This window comes from Ammospiza caudacuta, chromosome 4, assembly GCF_027887145.1.
Source record: "Ammospiza caudacuta isolate bAmmCau1 chromosome 4, bAmmCau1.pri, whole genome shotgun sequence".
Classification (NCBI taxonomy): Eukaryota; Metazoa; Chordata; class Aves; order Passeriformes; family Passerellidae; genus Ammospiza; species Ammospiza caudacuta.
The window spans coordinates 54,013,374-54,039,648 of NC_080596.1; the positions used below are offsets into that span (position 1 = coordinate 54,013,374).

Here is a 26,275-nt window from a genome sequence, read left to right on the forward strand (position 1 = left end):
CCCTCCCTGGGCAACCTATTCCAGTGCCTTACCACCCTTACAGAAAAGAATTTCTTCCTCATATCTAATCTAAACCTCCCCTCTTGATTAAGGCCACTTCCCCTTGTCCTATTACTACATGCCTTTGAAAAAAAAAAAAAAAAAAAAAAATCTCTGTTCAAAAGATAAATGAAAGCTTCCAAAGTTAAAGTTGAAAATGTGGAAGTCATATAGTCATGTGTGACAACTCCTAACGTATATGGCACCACAGACAGAAGACAGCAGAGGTCTCCAGAGATCTCTTCCTATGTAGCCTCTCTGTCTATATCCATCCCTCATTCTTGCAATTTGAGTTCTAGCAAATCCTGTTTTGGGAAAAGATAAAGAGTAACTTTCCTTCCCTTCACGTGTAAAAATGAAGTTATGAAAGGAAAGGATAATGAAGTAGATTTAAAGAACTACTGATACACTAACTTTATTGACCAAAAGGAATGCTCCTGATGGCACATTTAATAGTATCTGTACTGTTTTTCAAGGCCAAGCTACAAAACAGACTAAGAACTGGCCATAAATGTATTGCACCAGTGTGGACATCTAGGCTGACTGCTTCCAACTACCACAATTCCATTTAGCATGTGAGATCACAACTTTCCAGGAACTTGCAAGTCTGATGTGCTTGCAGCAAATGATGCTGCCACACAGTATTACAGGATGCACACCAGAGAAGATGTGCTTGCACACTTCCATTACAAGCAACCATGAGTTTGGTTTTATCCCATGGAATTATATATGAGTAAGTATTTTTTTCCTTCAGTGCCACGAACATGAATGTATAGGAGTATAAAGAAAATTTGAGTAAAGGATCTTTAGTCTGAGGTATGGAAGTTGATCTACAAAGAACAGGATATACAGATGTAGCATCTCTATCTGCTACACCTGGATCTGCTTTGTTTCTGTTTGTCTGGGGTTTTCTTGCTTTCCTATGATTTGTTTATGCAGTCAGGTACTGCTACAGCAGCTGAGGGAGAAACTAACAGGAATGCCTTCACAGGTTTCTATAAATCAGCCGGGAGATTGAATTATTTAATGTGATTTGTGGCATGTTCTATGTCTAAATATCCACTTCAGGGGGTTGATATTTCTTTTATTAACATGTTTTGCCTCAGAAAAGGAGAAGTTTTGTACTTCATAATCATAAAGGATACGATCAACATAAATTTACACTGGCTTGTATGAAAAAAGCACATTCTATAATGAAAATTTCACAGATGTAACATGTGGGCAAACAGAAGATTTGATGTTTCCTGTTAAACCACCAAAATAACTGTCAAGAATTTCACTAGAAATATTTGAAATATCCGCAAAGTCAAATATTTTTTAAAAATTTGGAGATATTTTTACCTGAGAAGATAAAACATAACATGAGAAATTCCAAAGTTTAGAAAAAAATGAGCTAACGTCATTTTGTAAATAAACTAATTAACATTTTAATGGTTTCAGGAAGAATTTTAAAGCACTTAATCTGATCTCTCTTATATATAGTTAGCAGAAGCTTTTGCTCAAACATATGCAGAATGGATTTAAAAATCAGTACACAAAATCTGTAATCATTAACCTTTCAGAGGGTCAAAGAAAGCAAAAAAAAAAAAAGCTACTGCTCCATTGAGCACAGAACTAGTTGCCTTCAGCAATATCATACATAGCCTTCTAGTAAATTACAGACTCATCTGATCTAAAATGGTTGCTTCCCCACATCTTTTTGAATTTTAGATGTAGTTATTTATAAAATTTCATTAGACATTTTCTATTCTATGGGAGTATCCTGTATATTCAATTACAAAAGTAATGGTTTAGAATTATGAGAGTTTGAGATTAATAGCACAGCCATCGGTTCCTGCACTATGAAGCAGAAAAAGACATATACCAGAAATCCTTTCCACAAAGCTCTGGAAAAGCAGCAAAAGTTAAAAAGTTACAGTATTAATTTTCCCTTCCACTACTGTATGAAACCTGGCCACTTATCAATATATCACAAAGGGAAACTGCACCCTGAAAATTCATATGAATTATTAGCATTACTTGGAAAATCTAGACTAAAATTTTATGTGTGTCAAGTTTGTGAAAACTTCAAGCCTGCAGAACTAATTTATCCTGCTTTATATATGCAGTTATTTTATATGGAGTATTTCCTACTCTGGTAGGCTACTACAGTGCACAGTTAGTAAATCAGAAAGAATGGAAATGCCTATATTTTCTAATAAAGTAAGTGCTTATACCATTTTCAAGAACAGATCTGATTTGGGTGTAGTAGTCACCCCTGAAAGCCATTACAGATGAAATGGTGATGTAAGACTGGATCATCACAGCTCAGTCAAATCATCAAACTATGGAGTAGTGGAGGTGATATTTTTGACATATGTATAAACGTGTATCCTTTCACAATTTTCTTTTACTAGCTCAACATTTCAGCTGTCATTGCAAGACATTTTATGTCTGAAATAACTTATTCTTCTCAATGAATATGCAATTTTTCTGCATATATTTTAAAAACGAGGTTTCTGTCATCTTTTGTTCCAAAAGGTAGGGTGTGCTAATAAATTAATGCTAATAAATTTCTATCTGCTTCACCAGAGCTTTCACATATTTCAAAATACACATTGAAATTGAAGAGAAAACTCAATTAAGAGTGTCATCTAATCTTTAAAGCAGAATATAGGCATATTGTTTAATTTATAGCTGTGTTGGAAAGCAGAATGACTTGCTTCTGTTTTGCAATCCTGTCATGTACATTCCAAACAAGTGATGATCCAAAGCTAAATATTGGATTCCTTAAGTATAGAGCACATTTTCAAGTGCAAAAACTAAGCATACTCTCAGCTTAAAAAGCTGCAGAAGGCTTTTCTGACCTGTTTGTATCAAAACAGGAAGGGTGCAATGTGGAGTTGGAAATTTGAGTGACACAGGTTCCATTTACATAGAAGAGGTGAAAGGGTGGAGTTCATACAGTTGTCTTGCAAAGGAAAGAAATAAACACAAGGGCCAGCTGGTTTTGCTGGCAGATCACGTAGGGGAAATGCAGAAGAAACAGACACTACTGTGCTTCTCCTGGAGTAATGTTGCAAGTGGATGGGGACTGTTAGGAAATATAGCAGCTGAGTTTCATTCATTTGGATGACATCTGGTTTAACTGTCTGTTGTGTAACTAAATGGTTAAACATGTTTATCTTACCATTGAGATTTTGTACAAGAAAACCTGAAAAATTTGAGAATTTCTTAACTGATAAGATTTAAAAAACCTTACTCATTCTTTCAAATATTACTCATGCTATAACTACAAAAAAGGTTTGGTTGTTGTTTTTTTAAAGACTTTTAAGGTTTCGCAGTAACTCAGAGTACACAAAAGTATACCAAAATTAAGGCTAGTAATTTTTTTGTTGTGCTGTTTTGTGAGGTGGATAGTGGCCTTATTTGTAAAATAACTATTCACAATTTTAAATTACACTTGGCAGCATTGTTATAGTATCTTCTGTTCTCAAGAGGGTACACTTCCAGCTGCCCAAAGGTATCAGTAATAAGCACCACTTGCCAGGGATATTGCAGTCAAAAAACCCAGTTTAGACATAAAACAGCATCCAAATGTGGATTTAAGTGACAATCCTATTTGTCACCAGCACTGCAGTAATTTGGGGGGAATGCATGTTGACTGGCATGTATATTGACTTTTAGTGAATTTCACAATTTGGTTGCAGCCTTTTAACAATAGTGAAGCTGCTATAAATTGCAAACCACCACTCCCAGCCCCCTCAAGATTCTCTTTCACAAAAAGGCCCTATTGATGCTGGGAGGTTTATATATATATATATATATATGAGTCCCCTAAATCACTGCTTCAGTCAGGCTTCAATGGAATGTCACAGAAAACTAGAAGCTGTTTCTTGCTGAAAGTAATTTGCACCAGCCAAGACTGCCCACGGCTGACTGACCCACACTGAGCATTTCTTAAAACTGGATGAGCAATGCATGTTGTTTCCCGGCATTTTGTTTTACCAGAAGAATGCATGAAGAGGCATCCTTCTACAATCCTTGTTTCTGGTTCAGAAAAGAAAGAAAAAAACCTCAAAACACACAAAAACACAGACAACCCACACAGATTGCTGCACAGGATGATGCAGAAGAGCACTGTCTTTTGAAGGACACTCTTGAGCAGGTTTTCTGACCGGTGACTTGAAAGAAACCCACAGTATTTATTCCCTAATGCAGTCTTCTCTGAAGCAAATTATTCCTCTTCCTTGATATCTGAGCTCAGCATTGAAGAAAAACAAATTCTTGGTTCACTTTCCTCCATGAATGAAGCACTGCTTCATAGAATCATAAAATCATTAATGCTGAGAAAGACCTCTACACCACTGAGTCCAACCATTAACATAATACTGCCAGGTCCATCACTAAACCCTAAACACCAACAACATCTACATGTTTTACTTGATCCATTTACCAAGATTAAATTTTATACAATTTTATCAAATGTTCACTCTGTTGCTGTCAAGAAAGACTATATATATATATAATTTTCTTATAGTGGGTGTATATCCTCTATAGTGAAAACAGCAGCAATTCTACATCTGTAATCTGTGTTATGTACTTTCTTGAGGACACAATGGTGGCCTTTAGGGGACACGTCAGCCTCAAATCCTCTCAAGATTCACGAGACAAGAGTAGCTTTATTCCATTCCATCATCCTCCAGCCAGCCAGTATGCTTTATGCCCGACTGAAACAGATGCAAGACATGACTATGCCAAGCAGACCTGCCTCCACCATCCCCTTTCCTATTTTCTCCCGCATGCTGTTTTGGCTGTGGCAGTTTTTCGGGAGGCAGGGGGGCAGCATGCGGCAGGCGCACTGCTCAGCCTGTTGCCGTCACCCCAGAGTCACGCTCACAGTGAGTGCCGAAGTGAAAGTGCCGCTGCTGCTGCTGCTGCTGCTGCTGCTTCCGCCCGAGGCATCTGCGGCGGGGACCTCCTTCCAACAGCCCGCTCGGGAGCAGCGCTCGGAGTCACACTGACTCACGGCTGTCAAGCTGCGGCACCCTGACTGAGACTAAAAATAAGAAGTCGGGCGAGAGTTTGAAGGCTGCCTGTCAAACAGAGCGTGGCACAAACACTCTCCTCGCCTGAATGAGGGCTATGGAACAGGGTTTCAATTCCCTCTCCGGATGAACGCCTCCCAGCCCCCGCCGCGCCCCTCGCTCCACATCCACCTCGCTCAGCACCGTACGAGAGAGAGGGCGGGAGTCGGGGAGTCGCTCTGCACACAATCACGCCTGAGCAGCTCTGCCGGCTCGCCGCCGGGCCCGCTGCCCCCCATCTCTGCCCCCCAGCAAGGCCACCGGGCTGCGCACTCCCGGCAGGGCCCCGCTCACCCCGCCCGGCCCCGGCCCTCCCCGCCCCGTCACGGGTCCCGCCCGCCGCCGCTGCCGGAGACACCGGGCGACCTTGCCCGGGGCTTCCCCCGCCCGCCCCCAGCGCCGGGCAGCGGCCCAGGGCACGGCGCGTTCCATTCCCCCCGCGTCACGGGGTGGGGGGCGCATCGGAAGCCCTTTGCTCGCTCCAGAGGCGGGACACACACCGCCGTAGTGCCGCTGCCCAGTTAGGCGCGGTGACCCGACGAGCCCGAGCCTGGGGGACAGGGAGATAGCGGCGGGACGCCTCGGGACAGGGAGACGGGGGGGGAGGGCGGAGTTGGTAGGTTCCGGAGGGGGCCGGCGAGTGCGGAGCGCGGGCGCCGCGGCTGTCAGTGAGCAGCGGCGGCGCCAGCGGGGACGGGCGCAGCCGGAGGGAGGCGCTGCCTCGGGTTGCCGGAGCCGCCGCCTCGGGCTGCTGGAGGAGCCGCCGCCGTCGGGACCCGCCGCCCTCACCCCGGGCCTCGCAGCGGCGCAGGGCGCGCTCCAGCGGGCGGCAGGTGCAGGGCGCGCCGCTGGAGGGAGGCGGCCGCGCCACCGCCCCGGCGATGCCGACGGTGCAGAAAACGGTGTCCGAGATCCGCTCCCGCGCAGAGGGTAAGAGCCGCCCGCCTCTTCGCGCCCGCAGGGAGCGACGGGGGAGCCCGGCCGGCGTTCCGGCGCAGAGCCGCGGCGGGGGCTGCGCCGCCTGGCCGGGAGGGGGCGGTGGGAGCCGGTGTCGCGCCGCCGCCGCGCTCCTCAGCCCCGTCTCCGGTCGTGCCGTGCGCCCCCGGTGGGGCTGCGGCGGCAGCGACCCCAGCCTGGGGCAGGAGAGCTGCCGGTGCTGTCGGGGAGGCCCCGTATTTATGGTTGTCTACATCCGGTGAGCCCCGCGCAGCGTTTTGCCCCTCAGCGATGGCAGCGGTGGTTTCGTTTTCCCCGGGGTGTGTGGGTGCTCGGCCCGCCGGCCCCAGGCGGCAGCGGGGGCACAGGGCCTGGGGTCCTCGGCCCAGGAATAATCCGGAATCCCTCTTTTGTGTGTGACATATACGTGTGCGCTGACCATCAGAAACAAGAGTTTCTGATACACGGCTTGTGCCAGGAGGCTTCGGACAGCGCTGAAGTCTCGTGCCTAAGTGGATTTATTTAACCCCAGGTAACGTGTCAGCAGCTGCTTTGTGAAAAGAATCGTTCCTGTGGAATTACATTACTATATTTTATGCAAAAGTAACATTTGAAATCGTGGACCCCGAAGCAGCGGTGTGTTGGGGCTGCCTGTGATTTTTGGTTGCTGTAGGTAACAATAACAATGTCCCGGTAATGGCATAAGAAGTATTGAGGCAGTTCTGCTGGATTTATCCCCTTGTCTGAAAGCTTCCTTGCTTAAACCATATATCCAGTTGATTTGTTTGTTTTGTTGTACTTTGTTTGGTATAGGTAGGCAGAAACTTCCTCCCTGTCTCTTTCTTCCTTCTTCCAAACAAAGAATATTTTATTTCACTTTTGTGCAAGGAAAAGCACAAAGAATCATAGATTAGAAGTGGGCTGTTAGATGGATGTTCTTTTGCAGTTTTACCATGTTGATGCCTTCCTCCATCAAAAGTAGGTTTGTAGGAGGTCTGGCTCTGCCTCTGCCTAGGAAATGTTAGTGGCAAAGAAATGGAAGGATGCATCTTTCTAAGAAGAAAGGGAGAAAGTGCATCCTTTCAGGAACACTTCTGGTTGTAAATGTGTTTACAACCAGAGCAGCAGTCCTGTATACTCACAGTGATTAGTAGATGCACATAATGAGACTAGTTAAACGTCCAATTTTTCAGTGCTTAATTTCAATTCCTTTTCACTTACCCTTGTTCCAGACAATTGGTTTTCACTGCAAGCTGAGCATTGCATAAATAAATTGGGAAGATGGATGCTCTCTTTAAAATGATCTAATTCCAGAACTCTTAATGGTTATTAATGGAATAAATGTGGTGTTTCCTAAAGGTAACTGGCTATCTAAGATTTACAATTGCAATAAAAGGAAAAAAAGAAAAAGTCTGGTTTATTTTTCAAGGTTGAATGACTGTGAAGCAGTTAAATACTGGGTTTAAGAAGCTTACCAAAACTACTTCCTTTAGGACTGACAGTAGGTATAAACCATCTTTTAAGAAACTTAACTTTTGCAAAATGCCATGATAGTTTTTTATTATACCAGTTGAGTTGATTCTATATGACTCATACTGTACTTTACCATATATATAGTACTACTCAAAAAAATTTGAAATCTGTTTTCTTATTCTTATATTAATGTGACACTTAGTAATTAATTTGATCTATAGTTAGTCTTTGCTTAGATATAATTCACAGTGAAACCACCAACATCAATTAGTCTCTTTTTTTTCTTTTTGAGATGAGTGATTCCAAGTCCAGTTACACCATACATTTACACTACATACTTGCCATTTCTAAACAGCTCTTTATAAATGCTACTGTTTTCTAAAACAGAGAACTTTTTTCTTTTTTTTTTTTCTAAAACAGAGTGTTTTCTAAAACACTGCTGTGTATTTGACAGGGACATAAAGGAACTGTCAAACCCTAGTTCTGGCAACAGCCCAAGTCTCTTAGATAAGCACTATGCCAAGTGATGATAAAGCTTCTTTCAGAGAACTCTGGCAAAGTCTTACCACAGTGCAGAGTTGTTACTGGCAGGGTCCCTCTGTGTTCTTGGAACTCTGGAAATGCTGTAATCACAAACAACAGCTTCCATGACTTCTGTCATAGTGTGGACCATTCCTTAGCCTAAGACTAAGGTGGGGGTGAGGGTCTGACAGACAGGACTACTTGCCTTAGTCTAGAATTTTTGTATTGTATCTTTGGGCTTAAAATCTGACTTTTCTCTCCTGTCACTGCAGCAACTAATTCCTGCTTCAGAGACCTTTTCCATGGATCATGAACTACCTTACCAGGCTGGACTGCCTTGAACACCATCTCAGAAAGAACTAAGCTCTCTCTCACATGAAGTGATAGTGATAATGTTATTAGAAAAAATCAAATGTTTTGCTCAGATGAAACAAACTGAATCAGAACTGTCAGAACGATGTGCACATGTAGCATTCCCAAAAATTGGTCCACAGTTGCACAGAAGAATTGACACTACAGTCTGTAAATGATTGCAAAATAAAAATTATAGGTGTTTTAAGGTCTGTAAGCCAATATGCTACCTGCATAGAGAAAAGAATTTGAGCAAAAAGGAACTACTGATTTTGTGCCATTCTTCCAAATTTCTTCATGGCTGGTGAAGGATAACCAAGCATGTTTTAATAGGTTTAACAGGTTTAACCATGTTTTGCGTCTGTTATCCTGTTGCAAGAAATAGGTGCTGCTTACCACTTTGAAGTGGTATGTGTATCAATTAAGTCTCTCTCAAGGCACAGAAGATCTGGCCCTCTTAAACAAATGTAGGAAATTGGTGTCATGTATTCTGCAATTGCAAAGCACAAGGGGAATTTTTTAGTAGTGTGGCCTACATAAAGCTTTATTAAATACAGTAACTAACAGTGGTTATTTTAGCTATATATAGCTTCACAGTTAATATATGCATCCATTAAATAATATGAAATTGGATCATTCAAGTAATTCTGTTTCTTTTGAGAGGTTCTGGGAAAGTGGAATTGTTCTTCTCAAGTCTTATTAGGGTTCTCTGAAGATTGAAGCATTAATCCTTCTCTGTGTTGGTGGAGTTCAGTGAACTGTATAGGTCATTGAGAAAGGACAGAGAGTTGAGATGCCATGATGCTGCCTACTAAAACTAGTAGGTAATAACTAGTTCTTGTTGGTGTTCTTGTACAAAATCTAGGTGAAGGTGAACTGGGGTAAAATGAGACGTCTTTCACATGAAGAATATATTTTGAAATTCTGTAGTGGTCATCAGATTGTCTTCAGCAGACTGTCAGTTTTTGTAGTGCCTGATGTATGCTTAGGTATTTCTGCTTATGGTCTTTAGGACTATATAACATTTTACCAGATGTAGTGATCATTATAGTCACTTGTGTCTGGGGGTTATTTGTGCAAAGTGTGTTTTGATCCCAGTGTTTCACAACAGGGAAAAATCTCGGTTTAGTTCTAGACAGGCTTGGCCATCTCAGTGGTACCAGCAGGTTCAAGCAGGTCATTTAAATTTCCTTCTGTGCTCTGAATCCTCAGGAGAATGGACTGATGGGTCAGGTTCCCAGTGCCTATTCTGTCATTGAAACTCAGTCATGGCTTTGCAACAAATAATTCTGAAGGCACTTTCTTTTTCATAGAGATTCCATCTTTGAACTATACCATGTGCTTCAGAAATATGAGCTTGCAAACAGACTATTCTGGCATTGGCTGGGATAGACTTAGTTTTCCTCCTAGCAGCAGATACAATGCTGTGTTTTGGATTTAGGCTGAGAATAATGTTGATAACACACTGATGTTTCCACTGTTTCTGAGCAGCACTTACACTAAATCAAGGATTTGTCATCATCTCGTTCTGCCCGGCTAGGGAGGAGGCTGGGAGTTCAGAAGGTAAAGGAGGGGACACAGCCAGAGCAGCTGCCTGCCATGACCAAAGGGATATCCCAGACCTTTTGGTATCAACAGCAAAACCAGGGAGAGTTGGCCGGGGGCTGGCAGCCTGCTGCTCAGGGGCTGGATGGACATTGGTCAGTGGTTGGTGAGCAATTGTGCATTACTTGTTTTGTATGTTCTTTTATCATGATTTTCCCTTCTTTTTTCTGTCTTATTAAGCTGTTTTTATCTCAGCTCGTGAGTTTTACCTTTTTTTCTGATTCTCTGCCTCAGCACTTGGGGTAGGCGAGTGAGTGACTGTGTGGTGTTTACCTGGCTCCCAGGTTAAACCACAGCACTTAGTTGTATAAGGTTCTTGGCTACAGCATCAGTTTTCAAAGGTTTTGAAAGCTCTACTTAGAGAATAAAAAAGATTTTTTTTTACAATAAAGAAGGGTGTATTAAAATCCTTTTGGCAATTTGGTTGAGGGTTTTCTTTCCTTCCCTTTATTTCCATATTGTAGTATATGTGTATGTAACATTACAAACTTGTAGTGAAAATGAGACTGTTTGAAGGAATGAAAGCTGAAAGTCTTAAACTACCCTACCTAAAGGAAAAATTAGGGGTATGGAATTTACTGTTGTTGTTTTACTAATATAGAAACTTTTTAATCAAGACTGGATTAGGAGGAGTCCCTACAAATATTGAGTGTTTCAAGAGAGATGCTTCTTCCAAATTTATTATTGGAATCAAAATATGGACTTCAATGGGTGCTCTTGTTGAAAGAAGCTCTAATTGGTTTGAGGGCTGTTTGTTTCATTGGTTACTTATTTATTAGCAATTTGTTGTTATTGAAGATGTTACGGGTTTTTTGCTGGGTAAGGCTGCCAAATGAGCTTGTGTCGTTCCTGGAGTGTTTTGTTGGCACCTGTAAAGTCTGTTAGGCTGGCTGTCCTTCCTCTGAAGAGACTTCTTGAGACAAATACTGATGTTTGAATGTGTGTGCCTTTCATTGGGTAAGGAAGGAAATAGAAAAATTGCAGAGGTGAATGTAGTAGTGGGGATTTCCTGTGTCATAATAGAGTCTGTGAATTATGAATGGGAAATGGGATGAAATAAAAAGTTTCTGCTGAGCCTTTTCTTAATGTGTGGAGATGTGACCTTGCAAAGTAGTGTCTGAAATGTATTTTGAATAGGTAAGAGGCAGTGTACTGGGCCAGTGGACTGGATAATGGCTTGGGTTTTGCCTAACACCTTTGCAGGCATTTATGAAACGTGCTAGAAATAAGCATTAAATTTTCATATACAGCCCTAATTATCCTTGACATGCTATAGGTTCTGATGTATTCAGTTGCATTATAATATATTTTAAGTGTCATTTTCTTGTTCTCATACAGAATGAACAGTGTATATTTAACAAGAAACTGTATACACACAGTATTGGTAGCAATCACCATTAAGACTTCTTGGTGATTGATTTATGGTGTACCTGTTGGTACTTTACAAGCTCCAGCCTGAAGACTGCTTGGGCCTGTTGTCAGCAGTGTAGTGGCTGACTGGTTGACAAAACATTGGTGAAAAGCCTTTGGAGGGAAGAATACAGTGGTGTCCCCTTTTACAGATGAAGGTTGGGATGCAGGCTGGCACAAGATTCTTCACAGAAGAATATACGGAAAGCTCAGCTTCCACTGGCTAGTGGAGGCAGGTGCTAGGATGTCAATGAGTCTAATAAAACTATTTCAAGTTAAGCACACACAAAATGAAGAATACACTGATGCCACTTCTCTGGCTAGTGTCACCAAGAAAATCTGGACCAAGTGAAGGAATCTCATTAACCAGTGAGACCAACCAATTAAGATTAACCAGCTTAATGGCCTTGGTTTCCAATGATCACATCCTTCCAGCTAAAGATTGGTCCATCACAATGAGCACAAAATCAAGCCAAGGTGACAGAAGGACTGGGTGAAGCAAAGCATTTGCTTTGCTGTCCCACACAATATCCTTGTCTCTAGAGACACATGGATTTGATGAATGGACCACCCAGTGGATAAAGAAATGGCTGAATGGTTGCATTCCAAGAATTGCAGTTAACAGCCCAGTGGAAAGCAGTGACAATTGGCATTCCTTAGGGGTCAGTATGGGAGCTGACTTTTTTCACATTTTGTCAGTGATTTAACAGTGAGATTGAGTGACCCCTCAGCAAGTCTGCTAACAGTGCCAGGCTGTGTGATGTGGCTGACATGCAGGAGGAAGGGATGTCATCCAGAGGGACCTTGACAGTCTTTAGAGGTGGCCTGTGTGAACCTCATGAAGTTCAACAAGGCCAAGTGCAAGGTCCTGCACCTGGGTCAGGTCAATCCCAAGCACAAATACAGGCTGTGTGGGCAGTTGACTGACAGCAGCCCTGAGGAGAAGGACTTGATGGTATTGGTGAACAAGAGGCTTCACAGGATTTGACAATGTGCATTTGGAACCCTGACAGCCCGCCACATCCTGGGCTGCATCAGAAGAGACATGACCAGCAGGTGCAGGTGTCATTACCTCAGTGGGCAGATGGGTGCTTCTGCCCATCTTCTCTGCTCTTGTGAGACCCCACCTGGAGTACTGAATCCAGTTCTGGGGCCCCCAGCATAAGAAAGACATGGACCTATTGAAGCAAGTCCAGAGGAGGGCCACTAAGTTAATCACAGGGCTGGAACACGTGTATGGAGACAGGCTGAGGGAGTTCAGCCTGAAGGAGAGAAGACTCAGAGGACATCTTCTAGCACCCTTGCAGTGTCTAAAGGAGGCCTGCAAGAAGGTTATAGAGGAACTTTTAACAAGGGCATTTATTGATAGGGCAAGGAGTAATGACCTTAAGGAGGGTAGGTTTAGATTACATATTAGGAAGAAGATCTTTACTATAAGCATGGTAAGGCATTGAACAAGTTGCCTGGAGAGGTTGCAGACTCCCTATCCGTGGAAGTGTTCAAGACCAGTCTGGGTGGTGTTCTGAGGAACCTGATTGACTGGAAGCTTCTCTGCCTGTGACAGGAGGGTTGGAACTACATGATCTCTAAGGTTCCTTCCAAACCAAACCATTTTGTGAATTAGCAAGGAGTCCCTGACAAAGCTCACATATAAAAAGGTGAACCTACAAGAGGTCAAAGCAGCAGCAGGTGGCTGTAGAGGAGTAGAGAGAGAGATCTAGGTGGCAAAGTCACGGCTTACCTGGGGTTCAACCTGGTGAGTGCCTTATAGATGCCATTCTTGTTCTCCTTGAGATTTAACAGCAGGAAGATGATGACTGAGAAGGGTGATGCCTCTAGGCTACATGCCACAGCGAACCTGGAAACAAAAGACAGAATAGGATGCAGTAAACAGTGTCTTCTCCCCTTTGGTCTCTACTGATAAGATCAGCTTTCAGGAACCCCAGGTTCCTGATGCCAGTTACAAAGTCCAAAACAAAAAAGACTTACCTTGGTGGAGAATGATCAGTTTAGGGAACAGTGGAACAAACTGGCAATACAAGAGTCCATGAACCTAATAAGATGCAATCATGAATGCAGAGGGAGCTGGCAGGTCTCACAGTTATGCCACTCTCAGTGATCTTTACAAGGTAAGGATGGTCTATGGGGAGTGTAGGCTTTTAATGAGCATCTTGAATATATAAAAACAACTATTTTGTTTTTTCAGGGGTCATGACCTGTGAGAAATGCAAATACATTGAGTTCACATCCACTATAAATGTCCTTTTTTGTCTCATGAAGTGCTTTGAATCTTGTGTAAGTAAATCTATTTATATGGAAAATCATGCTGTGTTTTTACAGGCTATGAGAAGACAGAGGATGTTTCAGAGAAAACTTCCCTAGCTGATCAAGAGGAAGTGAGAACTATATTCATCAATCAGCCCCAGCTAACCAAATTCTGCAATAATCATGTCAGGTATTAACAAAAACACCAGAGCATTGCATGCTGAATAGCAAAATTGAAAAGGTTTCATTAATTCTACTTCTGTCATTTCTCCTGACCACCAATGACAGTCTTAGACACTGGAGGGAAGAATGAAGTGAGATGAGGAGACAAGTAAGCTGTTTCAGTTACAAACTTGACCTCCTAAATTTTTAAGAATGGAATGAGGAAGATACAGCTGGTTTACAGCTGTACCATCAATGTGTCCCTAGAGGATGGATTTGTTCTTCAGGTTTCAGTTGAGTTCATCTTTGAACCTATTCCTGGCAGCTGAATGCTGTACTTGAGCACAGCATTGCTTGTGCTTTGGAAACACTTGGCTTTTTCAGTCAGCTAGTTACAAAGATGCTGTGGTTGCCTGTGAGACTAGTTTTCAGTTTCAGGCTTTAGGGACTTTGTTGACGGTTTTTTGTTTGCTTTTGATGAATTTTAAGTCATACAGTAAATACTCATAAGTAATGTGTGTTTAGATCTGATAACATCCTCACTTCTGTTGTTAAAATTCAAAGGAAATGAACAGCAAAGATACCTCTGTCCCAAGTAGGTGTATTTTCTGAAGGTAGCTTTGAAAATGTGCAGAAATTTTGTAGACATTGAGAATAATGGGGGGGGGGATTTCCATGGCCTTAAGAAACTTTAGATGCTGTTTCTTGGTGTATAGAACTTCTCCTCCTGTCTTGTGCTTGGTTACAGAGTAGAGGGCTTTTGCAGGATACATGCATTCCCCCCTTGACAGTTTTATGCAAGGTCAAAGTAAATATGACTGACTTCAAAATAAGTTAAAATATTCTTACAGGCCTTTTGCTTAAAAGTTTTTACCATGATTGTTTTTACATATATTGTTTTAGAACCATAGAGGGTGGTGGTCTGTTCTTAAATAGATGTAAAAGGCTGATAGAGAGATGGGAGCTCAAACATTTTATGAGGACAGCTTAGCAGAGATTGTTTTGCTAGGATTGCTAGGATAAATTTGATTATCTTCTTCCAGGCTAGCAAAAGCACACTTAATATCCAGTATTTATCAGTTTAGAATCAAAAAGCAAACTGTTTTGTTTGAAAGCTTCTATAACTAAAAGGGAAAGAATATATTTGAAGAAGTTTTTGTTCTGTAATAATAGCATGTGTTTTTGTCTCTTCCTCTCAGCACTGCAAAGTACAACATAATCACATTCCTGCCAAGGTTCCTTTATTCCCAGTTCAGAAGAGCTGCTAATGCATTTTTTCTTTTTATTGCATTGCTTCAGGTAAGATCAACAATAGGATTCTAATGTTTTAAACTTGTTAAGAGACCATTTATATTATAGACAGAGATACTGAGATACTTGAGATTGCTCTACTATTCTTTCCAAGCTAGCTGGCCTATCAGAACAGCTGTATCATGTAGACATATCTTTAATAAAATGCTTGGGTTTGTGGCTTTCTTGCTCCCTGAAGATAACAAAATGCACAGAAATATTTTTCTGTAAAACAGGTAAAGTATAGCTGAAATGCTGTCAAAAAGACTTGTGAGAAGAAAATTCCATTTAAAAATATCTGGCATATACAGAAAACTGTTACTTGTAGTGCATTTCTTCTAGAGGGTAATGTATAAAAACATATGGAGCTATATGAACAAAAATCTAAATTGGAAAGTTTAGTTATATTTTATAAATGCCAATTTTAATTCAGTTTAAACAGAAAAGGAAGGTGAATATTCTGCAAACACTGAAACCTTTGGAAATAGTACCATTGAACACTGTACTGCTTAAAGTGCAGATGTTCTTTTATTGTATCAGCTGCTTCTGAATTGAAGACTATAAAGCTCTCTTAGAAATAATAAACACTGAGTCTAAGAAGTGAATTCACGTGTCTTTATTTGCACAGAAAGTACTGTTTCTTGTATTAAAAATGTTTTCAACCAGCAATGAAAAATATTTCTTTTCTCCTTTTTTTAATAGCAAATACCTGATGTATCACCAACAGGACGCTACACAACGTTGGTTCCTCTCTTATTTATTTTAGCTGTAGCTGCAGTGAAGGAGATAATAGAGGATATTGTAAGTATTTAACAGCAATAGTTTGTAAATAGCTATCATATTTTTCATTTATAATACTACAAAAATGTTTCCTGGTTATCAAATCCAGATCCAAGCCTTTGATGCGCCTCTTTGTTCTAAAGTCCCATGCATAAAATCTTTAGTTTCACTGTTGTGACTTTTCGTGGTTTTTTTAAACAAATGGGGAATAGGCCATTTCAGTTTTTTTCTTGTTGCTCCAGTCCAGTGCAATTAACTGTTTGCATTTCCTAAATGTTATAATTTTCCTGGTGCTGAGTGTGATTTGATGACTCCTGATGGCCAGAAACAGACATAGGTCCTTGTTAGGCACCTATGCTAGGCTTTCCTAGGCTCTTTCTAGTCACTGTCTGTGGTAGTGGTTGTTTTGCTTTCTTCTTGCATTGAAAGAAAACTTTAAAAGAGGTGAGACATTGTCAACACCAGAAGCATCCATTCAGATTTATTTTATTTTGAGGAAAAGAAAGGAATTTCAGTCTATGTTTCACTTCATACAAAAGATGTTGGGGTTTTCTGAGTACCTTCTTGCCCTCTCTTCACTAAAACTATATGATAGAAACCTGTCTCTCTAACTTGCCTAAAATAATTTAGTCTTTTAATTGATGTCTTTTATAGCTAAAAAATTAAAGTAATCTTAATATTTACCAAATAACTCTATATACTAAGAATTTCTTTATCTGCTTTTGTTTTATTTTAGTTCTGCAGGTATGTTAGGAGGACAAGACATTAGATATGTCATGATACAGCAGTGTCTTGTCCACTAGAGGAGTAGTGTTTCTGTTTGTGGGCTCTTCTCTTTGAGTTTTGGAAAGGGTTGCAGGTTGTGTAGTCTTTCCTTGCACACAAATAGTAAGCTGCCTGGGAGCTCCAGATTTATTGTGTTTGAGCAGAATTACAATGCATATGCAGAAACATGACCAAGGGGAAGAGTGTTGAGCTGCAAAGGAGGTTTGGGATGGAGAGTGCTTGGTCCCATGTGGCCTTTATTGATTGGTTTTCTCCTCAGTTACCTCTGTGAATGGATGGTAGGCAAGATATTGACTCCTTAGGTTGTATGAAGCTCCTGGATCACAGAGTTAAGGGGTCCTGCAAGACACAATGAGGTTTACGTTAAATATTTTTCTTCTATTTGGAATTTCTAGTTTTTTCTGCCTTACAGTCAGGTTCTCCTTAAATGCCTTTGTTGCTTTCTCTTTACATAAACAAAACCCCCTTTAAAAAAAAGCCATAAAATCAATTCGTGTTCTTCTAGATATTTTTAACCATTCTGCTGTTAATGCTTACAGACTTACACCATCTGTCAGTGTCTAGGCAAATATAAAACTGAAGCTGCTGCTACTGTACAAAGTGTTCTTTTTAACATGATCTCATCCAGTCACTTTTCTTTTGTTATTTATTTCTACCATTTGCTCTTTGTAACTTGAAGTGTACAGTTTGGTGTGGCAGGGATCAGGTATAGTGGGTTTTGCATATACCAGCTAAATAAAGTTCTCATTACCAAATGCTACAGAGATACCTAAAACCAACACAGCTGGACCATTTTCTTGCTGAGAAAGCTGACCACTTTCTGCATAGTAAAATATTCAAAGTGTTTTCCCTTAACCATTAATTTTCATTATGTCTCAGTTTTTTTACACAGTGAAATATCTAGGATATCCATGAATTCATCTAATATTAAAGCTTTTGGATGGGAACCTTGTATACTGATAATAACAAATACACTTGTCAAAATAATACTTTGAGCTCAAAAACCAAATATTTCTCTTTCTGGAATGAAATACCAAGAAGAAAAAGATGTTAGCAGAAGATACTATTCATACACAGCATGTGTTTTCCATATATGGTTCAAAGGTGCTAGCAGGATTTGTGACATGCAGTGTTAGATTGTCAACTGGTTCCAATAATTTTCACCTGTCACACCTCAGAAAGCACCTTTTCAAAATGGAGGAGATTCACCCTGTGGGCAAATAGACATCTGCTATGGTCAAGTTAGGCTTTCCCTTTGATCAAAGGTTATTTATCTGTACAGGCAGACATCTTTTTGAAAGGAGAACCTGCTGGTTATCTATGAAAATCTAGGAAAAATAATATTTCAATTTTGCAAAGTTACGAGGTGACCTTTTAAGAGCTGCTAGCTCAGAGTCAAATCAACATTTTATTGGCAATAGGCTCAAGTATCTTGACCTATTTTTCTTCCATTTTACAAGATTGCTTCTGATTTTGTTTGTATCACAAAGGCATGAATTCTGAACATCTGTTTAAAAAGTGTACCTAAACTAGTTAATTCTACTTAAATTAATTTTATAAAATGTATTCCTGCTCAGGAAAAACTGAGTTTGTGAATCCTAAATAGTGTGTTTAAACTAGTACTCTCCTAAGCTTTTTGTTTCTGAGTTTGGTCATACCTTGAAAATGCTGGCTGTTAGTAGCTGTATCAAAATATTTCTGTCAAAAAATGTCTCATAGCTATATTAAAACTGAGGAGCCTCTTTGTGGGGGGGTGTGCTGTTGATTTTTTATTTGTTTGTCTGTTACTGTTGTTGAAGTCTGCAGGCAGCTTTGTAGAAGTGGAGTCATTATGTTTACACAGTCATTGCCTGACTTCAGGTGTCTGTATGAGACCCTCAGATGAAGAATTGTTCCATGATCTTTGCTATGGTGGAGTCATCTCCCAGTTCCAGGAAAGGACAGAGTTACAGCATTGAAATGCACCAGTTCCTTATGTAAGGAACTTGTCCAGATAGAGATTGCCCACATGAAAGGATATTTTAGTACAGTACAATTAGCCTGGAACTGGATGTGACTTTCCTGCATAACTATGCAAGTAATTAATAGTCCTGTTTAAATACTTGTGTGGTTTAGTGAATAGATGAGTAGGAGGGGCTAATAGATGGGTTTTTTGTTAGAAGTATGAAAGCTTTATCTTATCAACAAAAGTCTTTAACCACTCTGCATTTTTTAATTTAGAAAAGACATAAAGCTGATAATGCGGTGAACAAGAAACAAACTCAAGGTAAGAAATTTTTAAATCTTTTTAGGGGGGTTGTTGAATTTTTTCACATGGTAGTAATACAACTCAAACTGCTGACATAATTGAGTGGGAAATCACATGTGCAGATTACTTCAAAATTTCTAAGGTAAACAGTTGAACTAATAATTTGCAGTGATGTTATCCCTACAAAATAGAATATGTTCTAGATTAAGGTTGTGAGGTTCCTAAGAAACTTGAGCATTTATTCATTTAGCACAGGTGATGATATCACTATTAGAAGATTGTAATCACCTGTATATTTAATGGACCTACATTATATTTGTACTCAGAACTGCAGACTTCTAATTATAATTTTTTTTCACCCAGCAATAGGAAGGAAGCATCAAAAGAATAGAACTGTCTTTCTATGCTGCTTCAAAACTGTGGATAAACACTAATGGAGTTATTTTGGATTTGATTTGTTGGGGTTTTTTATTAAATCAATCCCTAACCAAAATATTGGCATGTAGATTTTTTTAATAGATTTTGATAAAATATAAAGCTGGGATTATTTTAGCTCAGAAAGTGAGGGAGATATTAGTATATCCTAAACATGTTTGTCAGGTAGTATGTCAAAATTTAGGTTCCTGCTTTGCGGCTCTTCAATTTTTCATGTTACTTGTTCTGAGGTAGACCTCTCTTGATGGAATCAATCCTGTTTTTATAAACAGGAGGAGGAATGAGTGTCATGTGAATTTGATTCCAGAGAATACGAAAAAACCACAAAGAGAAAAATCTTACATGGAATCCTTTTAAATATATAATAAAAATAACGATTATTTTTTTAGGGAGAAATGTAGTCATCACTTAAAAATTTGTGTAGCACTGCTTAATACTAGAAACATAAATCTTAAAGCCTACCTAAATTGTATGTAAAATTTAGGGACGCTTGGATGGCAGGATAGCTTAGGAAATTACTGAGCATGTAGAAACTACTGAGCTCAATAGCAAGTACGGAGAGATTAGGGTGAGGAAACAAAACTGTTGACTGAAATCACAGAAACAGAAATCTGCAGAGGCCTGGAGAAACAGATAATCTATAAGCAATGCATAAAAGCAAAGGAAGACTTAATATTGACATCCAAAATTCTTTCATCAACCACTCATAGCTTTTGAGATTACAAACAGTTTTGGTTGCAGTGAAATCTTAAAATGCCTTTTCAATTTTTCTTTTTGTCCACAGTATACAAAGTTTTAATAAAAGGCTTGTTTTACTCTATTTTCTGATTCTTCTTCTTGGTTACCTCTCATCAGGGTCTTTGGTAACTGTTCCTAGAATTCCTGAGTGTTCCATGTGTGCAGAAGAGTATCTGGGAAGTTAAATGTGTGATAAGGATAAATAAAATACCGCTCACACTGAGAAACGCATTTCTTAAGCTCATGCAGGATTCATGCATCCTGACAAATCAATTTTTAAATATATTGTCAAGTACAATCTATTGTCATAGCAATAATTAAAAAGTTGATCAGTATGGTACTCTCTTACTTTGTTTTTGTGTATTCAGCAGTTCTGTGCCCCTGGAAAGCAGTGATGTGCATAGTACATTGTATGTGCAGCTCCACCTTTGGTTGCCTTTTAAACACAGAGAATTGTTAGTGAAATGACATGAGCACATGTAGATTCTGTATATGGATCCCCATTCAACTTTCTGTTCCTTAATAATGATCTGTATCTCAGTCAGCTATTAGTAATTAACTTTCTAAAAGTTTACTATAAAAAAACCTTTTGCAAAAGATTTGGATGTGTTAGGTGGCATTGGGGATAATTTTTTGTTGCCTCAGGCTTCATACATGTGTGATACAGGAGGACACCATCAGATATTCTGACAGGATGAAATCTGCATTTCTGTAATTTGATGAAGCAGCCTGCTGTAGGGCAGATGGAAAATGCTTTTGAAAATTAGTTGTTTGATAAAGCTGAAAAGTGGGAGATACAAATGAAAAAGGCTGCAGAAGACTTTATGGTGCTAGTTCTCTAACGATTATATAAAAGGTGCATAACAACATCACTTCTCCTTTTGTTCTCATAAGAAAATGGATTTAACTGAATGTTAGTGTGTGTTAATTGTCCTTAAAAGCTTACCCGATCAAAGGTTAGGGTTGGAGTACTCTTGAGATTTCAGGTGGCTCAGCATGTTTTCATGAGTCTGACTCAGCTGTTTTTGAGCTGATTTTAACCAGTTAAACCAGCAAGAAACAAATCCAGAAAGAAAAAATGATAGTGTCCTTCCATGGGGTGGATTAAACTGGCTCATCAAAGGGCCCAGCAAACCCTGGAGGCAGCATGCACAAAGCAGTGAGAGCAAGCACCTTGACATGGGGTGATGGCAGGACAGGACCTTCCCTCTGCAGGCAGAATCCCCCTCTTACAAAGCCCCTGGCCACATCTGGTGACATACTTATATTTCAGACCTGCAGAGCTCCGGTGGCAGTTATTAAACTGCAACTGTTTGTGAAAAGTAGTTGTCTGGACTGCTGCAAGGTATATTTTTAATTCTTGTCAATTCTTTCATCTGATTGGTGCCATGGCCCCATCAGTATTGCTGTATTGTAGCTGTATTGCTGACACAAGGGGATGCAAATAGGTAATTGGCAGCACAAAGAACCCAAAGGTGTTGGGTTCCTTAGGACAGTGTTACAACCAGTCATCATGCTGAATCTATAGTTTTACCAGTGGAGGGAAATGGTTTGTCAAAATAGATTTTGTATAATGATCAGCTGGTTGGTGAGGCAGTCTTTAAAGTGTCTTACTTGCTGTCAGAAAGGGAGACTGCCCCATCTACCATTGCCCTGAGCATATCAACACTAATAAATTTGGGGAAGGAAGGGGAAGATTTACTAAGCAGGTTAAGTAATGATTGCCGATATCATTGAGATTCACAAGAAGAGGAGTCAGTCTGGACAGAACCTCCAAGAAGACTTAAATGTAAAGGCCATGTGTAGTCCCAGATTTTGATCCACTTTTTTGAAGTCAGCATACTCTTGTGTAAGAATTTGGTCCTGACTGGGAACTGAAGCTTCCTGATGGTTTGAAAGCCGGAAAACACAGTGAAAGGGTGCGATCCCTTAAAGTTATCTGAGTGTTGATACATAGCAATGTTTCTTTTTCTTTTTGCACGTCCATTTTCAGTAACTGGGGCTAAAAAACCATTATCTTTGTTATTCTCTGAAAATACTATCTTGGCAATTAACTGGCAACAAGGCATGGGCTTTGTATCATAATAGTAACACGTAAAACTAGAATAGTGGAATGTGGTTAAAATATTAATTGTTACTACCAGGGAAAAACTATACTAAATACTACTCTAAATAGCATGGGGTATTTTCAGGATATTTGTGGAGGAGGTGACTGTAGGGATCCTTAAGTTCTCTGATATCCCAAAAACAACAGAGGAGATAAACTGTAGTGAGCCTCCTGGCACTTCTAATGAAAACTAAATATATTCCTCTCACCCCCCCCCCCCCCCATAATTTCAAAACTTTCTAACTTCAGAACTTTTTACTCCAATTACTGATTTATTTTGGAAAACACATTATCATAAAATCTATTTTAGATTTATTTGATTCTCAAGTCCTGTAAAATCTTCTCATTGACTTTGTAATAAGATTCAATGGCACAAAAACTATTATCAAGAGTATGTGCTATATATTTGAAATGCTTGATCTGAATTCATAGAAACAAGGCATGCTCTAAAATATTATGTAAATCAGATGTGTCTGTATGGCTTTTCATAAGGAATATAGCATATACCTGTAGACTGCAGTTAGATTGTATGACTGGAAAATTCTTCTTTTTTTCCTTCTCTTTTAGTACTACGAAATGGTGCATGGGAGATTGTCCACTGGGAAAAGGTGTGTGTCTGTGTTGGTCACTTTTAGAGCATAATGCGTATTTAATATTTGTTTTATTTCTCCATGTAATTTTTAATGATAAAAAATAACTGATATTATGGGAAATGTATAATCTCCTGCATTTTATTTTTTCTTTTTTGATGTTTGACTCTCAAAACGTACTTTGAAGTCAAGTCAGTTTTGATGGCATGAGTTCAAGCTGGTCAAGGTCAGTGGGAATAAGCTGAATAATATGATGGCTGAGGCAAAATCACTCACTTCCTTAGTATAATGTAGTTTGCCAAGGCAGAAACTTCTGTATGGAAACTAGTTACTTCCTGTATTTGTTGAACTTCATCGGCTTAAATCACGAGAACTTTAAAGGCATACGTGCAGTGGTACCACAAGCAAGGGACTCCTAAAGGTATCTTTCAAGAACTAAATGTTATGCTATCATCTAGTCACTTCGTTTTAATGGTTTCCATACATGAAAACTTGAAGAAAATTTGATCCACCATAATTTGGAGGCAAGGTTCAGATGAAATTGGCTTATACCTTTGAAGAAGCAAGGATATAGTGTGATGCAACAAAGCTGTGGTCTTGGGTCAGAATAATTTCTTCTTTAATTCAAATTCAGTCTTTCAGTAAAGTATTTTACAAAACCGGCAAAATTAATGACATGCATAGAGAAGGCTAGTAAAGATTAGGCTTATTTAGCTAATTAGGCTTACTAAAGATTAGATTTCCAAAGAGTTGCAGTAACTTTTGGCAGAACTCCAGCTGTACAATCTAACTTCTCTAAGTGTGTGAATTTCTAACAGTCTTGCTAGCAAATTCAGCAGGTAAATATTTACTGTGTTTAAAACAAGGGTATAATACATTTTGTTTGAGACCATTAACCAATTCCCAGTTTTCTTTCAGGTAGATGTTGGAGATATAGTTATAATAAAAGGCAAAGAGTATATACCTGCTGACACTGTACTGCTCTCATCAAGGTAGAGATGCCCACTGATACTTATAGTGTAGAGGCTGGTTTCTCTACCCTGCATTTATTTATTTATTTGTGATTGCTCCAAGGAAATAAAGAATAAACAAAAGAGCTGCTGTTCTGAAGTGTAGTCTTGTGTTCATTTGGTCATTTGTCATTTAAAGCAATGGGGTTTTTTTTCAACTGTGAAAATTGCAGTTTTGAAATTACACAGGCATTCAATTTACTCCTAAGAAAAATGTAGTATGTTAATTTTGTTGCTGAATATAATACAAAAAAGGCTGGTTCTCTGTGTAAAAATTGGACCTCAACTGCCATATTTGGCCATGTTGGCTTTTTCATATGTACCCAACAAATTTCATCCCATAAGTAAATTGAAATTGATGTATTGCAGGGAACAGAAATGCTTTCTAAGTTATATAGTCTTCAGTTTGATAATTGAATCACGGAAAAAAGTGAACATGATATGTGAGTCATCAAATTAGTACTTATCTGAACACTCACTTTATTATCTAATATATATATTATGAATAATTTCATCATTTGGAAGCAAGACTTAATTTTTAGTATGTCATGCTGTGACCCTTTTTACATGGACAATCACAGATTGTTTATTATCATTTCCTTGGACAGTTTTATTTAAGAAATCCACATCTTAAGTGGGAGATGCACGTTTTTCAACATCTATTTGATCAGGTCAACAGACAACATATTATAAGAATCCTTTTTATTGGATTTTACATAAATGTGAATGTATTGTAATTTATTTTTTTTTCTGGCACAAGCAGAAGTGTTATGTGTATGACTATGATTTAGGTATGAACCCTCTGTGACCCCACTGAAATTAATTAATCTACTTATGCCTACAATTTATGAAGTTAGGATCTTATGCATTTCTGTTGACAGACTGTGATGTAGAATAGTACATTGTTTCTCTGTCTTCCATTATATCTCAAAATTAAGTGCAGCTGTATCTGAAACACTTCTAATAAATTATAATCAAGTGTAAAGTAGATCCCAGAAAATACTGTAAATTTCCCTCATAGTCTGTCTTGAGTGCAAGTGTTATTCATAACTTAGCTTGTGTTGAGTGTCCTCTGTAAACCTTTTACTTCTGTACATTGAGAAGCATTTACAAATTCTCCACCAAGATCTTTCCTTCTCCAGCAAGAACTTTGCAGGCAATACACCAAGCAGCAAGGACACTTTTTCTACTGGCCTGATAATAGCTTCTGTCATGCTAACCATAGTGTCTTGCAGGTGGAAGAAATTACATCCTCTCAGAGCAGCTTCTTCATAATCTTCCTGAGTAATCCCTTAAATTTTAGTCTGTTCCTAGATGTCTTCATGGTTTTGCCCTTTCAGATTTGGGGGACATTGCATCACAGTTGTGGTTTACACAGGAAAATACCAACTGCCTGAAAAGCTTACTTTGCAATCCTTGTACCCCTAAAGGAATCCTGTATCATGAGTTGACAGTGAAAATAATAGTTAGCTGCTACAGGACTTGTTCAGGACTGTTTCCACTTTGTTAAACCCCTCTTTAGTGCCCTTACTAGAGCACACTATGTTTGTCCAACTATGTGTGTCCAACTATTACTCACATTGAATTTTCCTGTCAGCTTTTCTTCCAGGATCCAGTTTGCAGTGGGGACTCTTTGAATCACAATTGCTTTTCTAGGCCCAGTGCAGGCATTTCTTCCAGCTAAAACATCTTCCCTAGTTACATTACTAGAATCCTGTTCCAGCCTTGTTTCCAGGAGAGAGCCCTGTACTGCTACATGACCTCTAATTCTCCCTGCATACTGGCACATGCTCTCCTCCATCTCTTATCTCCATGTGGCCATGTTTCTTCTGGAAGACTCTCATCAATTTTGTTTTCAGATCTTTATTGATGCCTAGCTACATTTTAGGTTCCAAAAGCAATGTGAATCTGTGGGCCTGGTTTTAATTCATGCTAATAATACTGGATTTTTTTTTTACCAGCAATAGCAGTGTCTGGATAAAAAGAGGATCTTAATTATTTTAGGAAACTATAATCTCTTACAGTGAAGGACATAAACCTCTGAGATTTAAATCTGTATGTTTCTTGCTAGTTCAGTGTACACTGAAACTTGCGAAACTGGAAAAAATACAAAATAATTTTCAGCATGTCTACATAGAAAAGGTAGTTGTTACCTGGCTCTTCAGAAAAGCTGGTGAAAAATTGGTCGTTGTGGCTTTTATTTTCTTAATTGATGTATGGAGTGGCTGGAAACTTGGTGAGTTGAGAAATAAGCATAACACTTTTTTATGTTTACATACAATGTCAGTGTGTTCTGCAGCTTAAAGTTTGTGCCTTACAATAAAATAAACCACTTGAGTAAAAATGAAAGTGTAGCTCTTTTATTTCTGACCTGATTAAAATAGATTTTGAAAAAATTGTCATCAGACATTTTAATTAACATGTATTGTTTGAATAATAATTTCAAACTCTGTCTTTTTGTC

General features: G+C 39.4%; 1 protein-coding gene across 3 annotated transcripts in view; it reads left to right on the forward strand.

Moving 5' to 3' along the window:
• Window positions 1–5,808: 5,808 nt before the first annotated feature.
• Window positions 5,809–26,275, forward strand: part of ATP8A1 (ATPase phospholipid transporting 8A1) — a 100,585-nt gene continuing 80,118 nt past the window's right edge. For 2 of the 3 annotated variants that reach the window (XM_058803028.1, XM_058803029.1), the window contains exons 1-7: window positions 5,809–6,035; window positions 13,743–13,857; window positions 15,029–15,128; window positions 15,822–15,920; window positions 18,906–18,951; window positions 22,781–22,821; window positions 23,722–23,795. In XM_058803028.1, coding sequence (XP_058659011.1) covers window positions 5,987–6,035; window positions 13,743–13,857; window positions 15,029–15,128; window positions 15,822–15,920; window positions 18,906–18,951; window positions 22,781–22,821; window positions 23,722–23,795 — 524 coding nt within the window. In that variant the 5' untranslated portion in view covers window positions 5,809–5,986. The remainder of the gene's footprint in view (window positions 6,036–13,742; window positions 13,858–15,028; window positions 15,129–15,821; window positions 15,921–18,905; window positions 18,952–22,780; window positions 22,822–23,721; window positions 23,796–26,275) is intronic. The other variant, XM_058803027.1, reaches the window with a different exon arrangement.